The sequence below is a fragment of the Sardina pilchardus genome, chromosome 7 (assembly GCF_963854185.1).
Source record: "Sardina pilchardus chromosome 7, fSarPil1.1, whole genome shotgun sequence".
NCBI lineage: Eukaryota > Metazoa > Chordata > Actinopteri > Clupeiformes > Clupeidae > Sardina > Sardina pilchardus.
The window spans coordinates 13,942,730-13,951,910 of NC_085000.1; the positions used below are offsets into that span (position 1 = coordinate 13,942,730).

At 46.9% G+C, this 9,181-nt stretch overlaps 1 protein-coding gene across 1 annotated transcript; it reads left to right on the forward strand.

Moving 5' to 3' along the window:
• The first annotated feature begins 2,044 nt into the window (after nt 1-2,044).
• tcf15 (transcription factor 15) lies at nt 2,045-4,030 on the forward strand. The gene is made up of 2 exons (XM_062542182.1): nt 2,045-2,733; nt 3,621-4,030. Exons 1-2 carry the CDS (start codon nt 2,245-2,247, stop codon nt 3,684-3,686), a joined length of 555 nt encoding a protein of 184 aa, XP_062398166.1. The 5' UTR covers nt 2,045-2,244; the 3' UTR covers nt 3,687-4,030.
• Nucleotides 4,031-9,181: the final 5,151 nt, after the last annotated feature.

Consider the following 9,181-nt stretch of genomic DNA (forward strand, 5'->3'; position numbering starts at 1 on the left):
AGACATTCTATCCCACTGAGTCCCTATCACACATGCACTTTTCCCCCAAAACACACTCCCAGTGCTGCAGCATCACACACACACTTTTTCCTCTGGTGATCTCTCTCCCACACAAACAGACTCTCTCTATCTGTGTGTGTGTGTGTGTGTGTGTGTGTGTGTGTGTGTGTGTGTGTGTGTGTGTGTGTGGCTTTACAGTAAGTCACTCCAGAGAACACTCATCTCCTGCATGAGTACCAGACTCCTGGAACTGAGCCTGTGTGTGTGTGTGTGTGTGTGTGTGTGTGTGTGTGTGTGTGTGTGTGTGTGTGTGTGTGTGTGTGTGTGTGTGTCTGGGACTGAGCCTGCTCAGTGGATTGTGGACATGGGAAGTGGACACCTCCATTCTCAGTGGAAATCTCCTTTTTAAGAGGACACTGAATTGACACATCCATGCTCTGACTGTGGACTCCTACATTCAGAGCCTCAGAGGAAAGGGAGTATTGAAAAGTTCAGCATCACAGTTTTTCTACAATATTTCAATTCCAGCACTTGATTGGATTAGTTCAGTGCTCCAGTTCAAATTAGATCAACGTTGAACACTATGTGGATAAAGCGTTTTGGAAAATAACTCTATGTAAACATAGCAGAAATGTGCGCAAAATAGTGAGAACAGACGATGCTCCCATACTGAAACTAAATGTTATATTTGTAATCACCCCCTTTTAATACTCAGCATCGTTTAACGTGCGTGAAGGTACAGTGTCGTGGCCTCTGAACCTCGTTAAACCGACTGAAGGAATCGTAGCATTGGACGTTTGGTGGATGGCCACCTGCGGCCCCGCGTGCCGCTGCCCTCCTGTGCTCGCGCTAGAGAATGCGCAACTCCGCGGGGGAGCGGGCTGTAAAGTCGTTAGGGCGGCAGACAGGTTTGGAGACTCCCGGAATGCCGGTGTCACATATGATTGCAAACATGGAACTCTGCCTCCGTAGCGTCCTGCATGCTCACAACGAATAGGAGAGCAGCCGCAATACACACTTCACTATAAAATAACGAACCATGTAGATTCATTTAGAATCAGAAGCGTGTTTTGATGGCCAAGTATAGGCTATATGTTTGCGTCCCAGTGTCCGGCTTTTGGTGTCTCATTAGGTATATGGGGTGTGTCATATACCATTTTGGTTCTATACATCACATTTTTTCTAAGAGTGTAAAATAATTAACCATTCAGAATCAGAATCGTTATTTTGATGGTCAAGTATAGGCTATGTGTATGTCTTTGGTGTCTCAAAGTCAATGTTGACTACAGGCAATGTGTACAGTATACTGTAGCTGCAGCTGTAGTCCACGTAAGATATACAGTAGCCTAGTCAGATTGTCTACCCTTTGGTTTAAGCCATCAGCCTTGTTTAAGTGGAACTGCTTCCCCCTCTGTGGTGAATGAGTTGCATAGCAAACGGCGCAAATGCGTGATGTGGTCATAAAGACGATTGTAGGCCTAAACGCGCAGATGCTGAACAAGCGGTTCCTGTTTGTCTGTGTCGTTTGCGCATATGAATGAGTGGGAGTCGTCTTTATGATGCATTCTTAGAAAAAAAGAGATGACTGGAAAAGTGCACATGTAGGCCTACTAAGTTGAATGGGTAAGAATATGCCGCATTAGGATAAGCCCAGCCCTTGGTTTCAGTGTACCCAAATGTAGTCTATGGGACTGCAATTATTATACTCCATAGAAAACGTACATTTAACGCCTAGGTCAATGGCATAATTTGAAGAGGAAAATGTATTTAATAGGGTGCTTGGTTAAACACCCTCTCCAACTGTTATGAACGCACAAATACTGTACACATGTCATAGTTTAATCTTCTTCATAAAACACGCTCATATATCGCGGTCAAATGTCTCAGTGTTTATTCAGAAATGTCATTCTTCTGGAACTTGCAGGAGAATGTCAGAGGATAGCAGAGATTTATGTGTGGAATGCTTCGCGTGCGATTGGAGGTTAACCGTTTGTGCGCCCCTATCGACTCCACCCCTGCGAGCGCCACTTAAAGACACGCGCCGTGGAGCAGATCGCCATGAATGTCTCCGTCCGGTGGACCTTTCTCCTCTGAGGGATCCCGCAGAATTATGCTTTGAGAGAGGTGAACGTACCACAGAGGTATTTGGGGAAATATTTTTGTGTGAAGCCGGATTACGTGTCATTAACCTGTTTGTTGGAGTATTTTTTCCTCCTGGCTTTTGGATCTGCACTCCGACGCACGATGGCTTTTGCCATGTTGAGGCCGATGGCATCTCACCTCGGCTACCCTGACCTCGCCATGATGTCTGAGGACGAAGAGAACCGCAGCGAGAGCGACGGCAGCTCGGACCAGAGCTACGGCTGCTATGCTTCGGCGGACAAACGGCGGAGGATGTCTCGGAAGTCCGGCATCGGTAGCGTGCTCATAGTCAAGCAACGGAACGCGGCTAACGCCAGGGAACGGGACAGGACGCAGAGCGTGAACTCCGCCTTCACGGCCCTGAGGACTCTCATCCCCACGGAACCCATCGACAGAAAGCTGTCTAAAATCGAGACTCTGCGACTGGCGTCCAGCTACATCTCGCACCTGGCCAACGTGCTGCTGCTGGGCGACGGCAGCGAGGAGGGTCAGCCGTGCCTGAGCTCGGTGTACGGCGCGCGAGATGGAGAGATGGACGGGAAACAGCCGCGGACCATCTGCACGTTCTGCCTGAGTAACCAGAGGAAAGGGGTAAATGTCAGCCGCGGTTGTCAGTATCTGACGAGAGCACAGGGCTATCTGAGTACCACCACCAGGCCGAAAGGAGCGATTTGAACTGTCATGAAGAAATAGTTTAGAAAAATTATTAGGCGAATAAATGAATAATACCATTTGATAATGTATATAGCATTACAACACACCTATTCTTCAAATTGTGGTTGCTAATAATCGTGTAGATGATTCGGCTGTAGGTGTTGCCAGTTGTCAGGAGGAAAACCAATCCTATAATCAAAGTTGTTTATGTAACTTGTGACTTTGGCCTCTTGACCGCCATGTCAGCTACTGAAGTAAAACACATTTGGTCCTTGTTATTGTATTAGGCCAATGTAGAAGGCTACTGAATTATCGGATATGTGCAGATGTGTATTGTTTATGAATTGTATTATTCTCAACGGATTAAGGAAATGTCCCCATATTTTTCAGACAGATTGCTAAATTGACATTAAGAAAATTCGATGATTTCTTTGTCAGCTCCACATTGTGTTTTTGATTAAATGTAGGCAAATAAATGAACACTGCTTGATAAAATGCTAACAGCTCACCATCATTTAATAATAATAGTAATGACTGATTATCATAACAATAATACTAATAATCATGACAATAGTAGACTTAATAGCAATAGCTCTTTAGAGGAACACGCATTTTCGTCTCTCCTTTTCTTCTGCTATTAGCCTATCCTATTATTATTACTATTATTATGGTGATTATCATTATTATAATAATAATAATAATAATTATTATTATTAATATTATTATTATAGTATTATTACCATCATTATGACTATAAAAAGCATTACATGTAATGTTTGAATGTACAAACTAAATTCTTGCGTTTCTCTCCTTCTCCTCTTTAGATGCGGGACGGTAAGGACTGTCTTCGGATGCGTGGAGTAAGTTCCGTGCGCATGAGCCGCCGGTAGGCCGTGAGATGCAGCGAACACAAAACGAATCCCCAGCTGGTAATGCCGTTAACGCCGGGACGAAGCTCAGGGAGTGCGCGAGCCGCACGAGGACTCGGTTGAGACAGACGCGGGAAGTCCGACAGTGAAGTCAGACGGTGACTTCAGTTTGTGAACTTTTGTGTGTCCAGATCCTTTCAAGCCTGTGGAAAGAAACGGGATGCTCTCCATATTTTTTGGCCAAAAATCCTTTGATATGCAGAGCATAAAGATTTTTTTATAAGAGAATTTATGATTTGTTTTCTACAATGTTTTTACGCTGTGATGTTTTTACAATGTGATTGAATAAAATGTATTTTATCATAGCGGTGCTATCTGTGAGTTTCTTAAGAGAGAAACATTATCTTTATGTTCATCAAAAATAATATATTTCATTTAAAAAGAAAGAAACAACGAAAGAAGAATTTGCTAGCCTTTTGGTAAAAGGTTTGTGAAATATGGAGGCCTCTCCCTTTCTAGTCAAACGCATTTCACATGTGCTGCAAGGTTTGCAGTGTCCTAAAATCATAGTGTTCAACTATACGTTGTATGTAAACCACCATGTTTAATTTGATTTACATGTCATATTTCATTATGCATATGAATAGAATCACACTGCAATTGCTGCATTTAGAAATTGCTGTCACAAACACTGACACACACACACACACACACACACACACAAACACACACAACACACACACACACACACACACACACACACACACACACACACACACACACACACACACACACACACACAGACACACACACACACACACACACACACACACACACACAAACACACACACGCAAATGGAAACCGCGGGCATCCTAGAAGACTATTAAGGTGGCGACATGCCCAGCTGAGGCTAACATGTGCTTGTGCTTGGCACCTCTCAGGGCAGAGGGTCCATCCAGCGCAGAGGGTAACTCCAGACCCCAGGGTAGTGGGGTAACTCCAGCGCACGGGGGTAACTCCTGCCCAGAGCGTGGGGTCACTCCAGTGCGGAGGGTAACTCCAGAGCGTGGGGTAACTCACTCCAGTGCGGAGGGTAACTCCAGAGCGTGGGGTAACTCCAGTGCGGAGGGTAGCTCCAGAGCGGCCGGTGGCACCAGCGGCATCAGGGGTAACGGAGCTGAATAACAGGAAGGACACAGGATCTGATGCCACACAGCCCTGCTGTGCACACAACGCTGCTGAACAGACAGAGGGACTGGCTGTGTGTGTGTGTGTGTGTGTGTGTGTGTGTGTGTATGTGTATGTGTGTGTTTGTGAGCGGGGGGTTGTTGATTATTGTGTGTGTGTGTGTGTGTGTGTTTGTGATGACGGGTTGGGAGCGGCGGAGTGCAAATTAGGTGACTGAAAACACACCTACTGTAACTGTGCCCGTTATGCTGTAGTGTGTGTGTGTGTGTGTGTGTGTGTGTGTGTGTGTGTGTGTGTGCGTGCGTGCGTGCGTGTGTGCGTGCGTGCGTGCGTGCGTGTGTGTGTGTGTGTCTCTGTGTCTCTATCTCTGGCCATAAAGCTATAGTTTGTGTGTGTGAGCATGTTAATGAGTCAGCGTTAGTGTTTGGCGAGATAGTGTTAGTGTTTCATTTTAATAAGTCAGTGTTAGTGTTTGGTGTTGAGGTAATGGAAGTGTTTGGTGTTACAAACACTCTCTCCCTCTGTCTCCCTCCATCTCTCTCTCTCTCTCTCTCTCTCAACCTCCTTCTCTTTCCCTCTTTCTCTCTCCTTCCCCCCATTCCCACTGGTTATGCGTGATTCATGTGGGGATGTATAGCATTATTTTGACTGATGGAATTCCATTGATTCCTACATAAATACGCAGGCAAATAAAAACATATAAAACGTTTATTTTTAACCATGTGTGCTACATAACTGCGTGGGAAATGGTAGTCTCAGGGAGAGAGAGAAGAGAGAGAGATGATGTGAGAGAGAGAGAGAGAGGGACAGAGAGAGAGGGAGGAAGAGAGAGAGAAAGACAGAGAGAAAAAGAGGAAGTGAGAGAGAAAGAGGGAGAGGGGCTGAGAGAGAGTAAGGAAAGGAGAGAGAGGGAGCGAGAGAGCGACTGAGAGAGAGGGAGAGAGATAGAGAGAGAGAGAGAGAGAGAGAGAGAGAGACGAAGGGGGAGAGAGAGAGAGAGAAAGAGATAGAGAGAAAGGAGAGAGAGGGAGAGCGAGAGAGAGACCTGCTGAGGGCCGCATGAGGGCTGCATCTGGACCGGAGGACAGAGAGCTGCTGTTGCAGTGGAGCCTTCAGGGAGACGCACTGTGCTCTCTGGCTGGCACAGGAGACAGATAAAACATGAACACACACGCACGCACGCACACACGCACGCATGCATGCACGCACACACACACACACACACACACACACACACACACACATGCACGCTCACAAATACATGTACACATACTCTCTCTCTCTCTCTCTCTCTCACACACACACACACACACATGCACGCTCACACATACATGTACACATACTCTCTCTCTCTCACACACACACACACACACACACACACACACACACACAGTGCCAGTGAGTATAAACATATGGTGTGTAAACAGTGCTATGTGTTGCAGTGATCTGCAGAATTCTCTCAGTGCATTTTATTTTCCCCTGCAGAACTTGACACCAGAGCACATGTGGAGATATACCCAGTCCCATCTCTAGAACCTCTCTAGAACCTCTCCAGAACCAGTCCCATCTCTAGAACCTCACCAGACCCAGTCCCATCTCTAGAACCTCACCAGAACCAGTCCCATCTCTAGAACCTCTCCAGAACTGGGCCTTATGGTAGCCTGTCCAGAACCAGGCCTTATGGTAGCCTCTCCAGAACTGGGCCCCAAAGATGCCTTCTTCAGGGCTGGGCCGTATCTTAGCCCTTTCCAGAACCGGTCCCTATGGTAGCCCTCTCCAGAGTCAAGCCCAATAGTCACCCTCTCCAGAACCGAGCTTCATCTTAGCCCTCTTCAGAACTGGTCCCTATGGTGAGGTTCGGTGTCTGGAAATGACTATGCTATGGAAGAGGTTTGGTGCTGGAAAACAGGCTATGACAGAGGTTTTAGTGGCTGGAAATGAAAGCTTTGGTGCCCTTTGCAATAGCATCCAGTGAAGCTCCTTGGTGCTGACTGTGTGTGTGTGTGTGTGTGTGTGTGTGTGTGTGTGTGTATGTGTGTGTGTGTGGCTTTTGGCCCTTTTAATGCCTCTTTGTACTCGTTGCTCTTTTTTTATGTAAAGCATATTGAATTACCCCTGTGTATACTGTAAGCTGTGCTTTATAAATAAAGTGGCCTTGCCTGGCCTCGTCTTGCACACTGTGAAAACCACTATCCCCTGTGGACAATTAAGATTCTATCTGTCTATTTGGATTCAACTGACCCCAACTCCAGTGGTTACGGAGGTCTACCAACACTAGACCCCCCAACACCTCTCCAGCACTCTATTCTGTCCTCCCTCGTTCTTCCTCTCCTTCATCTTCCCTTTTACTCAATGCACATCTCTCTCTCTCTTTCGCTTTCTGTCTCTGTCCCTCTCTCTCACACTCGTTATTTCTATCTCTCTCTTTCTCTCTCTTTCTCTGTCTTTGTTTCCTATGGCTGTGCCAAGAAGTTGTTTGTGAAGCCTGGGAGGCTGAGACACTGTGTGTGTGTGTGTGTGTGTGTGTGTGTGTGTGTGTGTGTGTGTGTGTGTGTGTGTGTGTGTGTGTGTGTGTGTGTGTGTGTGTGCAAGTGTGTGTGTTTTTGTGTCTCTGTGTATGTTTGTGTGTGTGTGTGTGTGTCTGTGTGTGTGTATGTGTTTTGGTGGGGGTCAGGGTTTCTGGTGTCACTGACTGGTGTATTTTTACAAATCTCACGCTTGCCTCCTTTCTGCCCTCAAATTCAGCTCTCTCTCTCTCACTCTCTCTCTCTGGCACACACACACACACACATACACACACACACACACACACACACACACACACACACACACACACACACACACACACACACACACACACACATACTTTCTCACCACCCCCCCCCCACACACACACACACACATACTCTCTCTTCCACACACATACTTTTTTGGCAGCCCCCCACCTCACCCCACCCACACACACACTAACACACACACACACACCCCAGTGTTTCCCTGTGTGTGTGTGTGTGTGTGTGTGTGTGTGTGTGTGTTTGAAGTCTGGTGTGGATTAGTCATGGCTAATAGGGCCCTGCTCCCGCGCCGGACTTGCTGAGATGCAGCCACAGCTGCTACTCTGGCAGGAGAATAAATCACATCCGGCACAGCGGGGGGGTCCGGGGAGGAGGGGGGGGCCGTTGTGTGTGTGTGTGTGTGTGTGTGTGTGTGTGTGGAGGAGGTCGGGGGTGCTCAGAGGGGTTGGAGGAGAGGGTGGACACATTATAGAGGTTAAGAAATGATTGAGGAAGACAAGGATGAAGAGTGTCTAACTTGTATAAAGAAAGGATCGAGCAGAGAGGAGAGGAGAGGAGAAGAGGAGACAAAATGAGAGAAGGAGGAAGAGAGTGAAATGGAGAGGAGGAGAGAGGAGAGGAGGAGGGAGAGTGAGTGGAGAGAGGAAAAGAGGAGGGAGGGAGAGTGGAGAGGAGAGGTACGGTAGGATGGTGAAATGGAATGGAGAGGAGTTGAGCAGAAAGGATGATAGAGGAGTGGAGTGGAGGATAGAGGAGAGGACAGGAGGAGAAGGTAAGGGAGGGGTTAATAGTGGAGAACTCGGGGCTGGAAATATAGGTTTGGCCCCGCCCCTTCCCGGGCTGGGGGCGGAGCCCCACACATACTCAGACATGAGCCAACGAGTCCAGAATAGATGGGGAGATAAAACGAGAGAAGAGAACTTTAGCTTGGCTGTGACCTTTGTTGGCTGTGTGTTTGTTTGTTTGCTTTAGCCTGGCGGGATGCCACAGGTTTATACAGGGTCCTCTGGTTCCTTGGAGGAGTTCCAGTCTGTCTGGAGGAGATCCAGTTCTGGTCTTTATGTGGTTCCAGTTTGCAGGTTCCAGTTCCAGTTTGCATATACACCCCTGCTGAGCCTACGTCACTACGTTCGCTGGCGGCAAAACAACCATCAACTGCCATCAGCGACAACGCTAAACTCCTCCGATATGTCATTGTATTGTAAATCTTAGACATGACCATTTGGGACATAGTTATATATCCAATGATCTATACACCCGCCACTTCTCCTTACTGTATACGCTCGGTTTTTCAATAACGTAATTATAAATATCTGGCCATTCAACGGAGGGCAATCTTGCTACGTCTTCTTTCCATTCACTTAGAATGGGGATCTGTCAGAATGATCCCACCTGATAACGTACGTTTTTTCAAAGTTTTTTCAAATAATCCTCCCAATCCCGTACACTGAGTGTATGTACATACTGTTTTATATCGTTAGCCATTTCATCAAAGGTTAATTACGGACTAATTTTAGCCGCATTACTAGTGC

Excerpts from the sequence above, each read along its gene's own strand:
- tcf15 (XM_062542182.1), top strand. The coding sequence starts at position 2,245 with ATGGCTTTTGCCATGTTGAGGCCGATGGCATCTCACCTCGGCTACCCT. Across the intron at positions 2,734-3,620 it reads TGAGTAACCAGAGGAAAGGG|ATGCGGGACGGTAAGGACTG; the intron begins GTAAATGTCAGC and ends TCTCCTCTTTAG.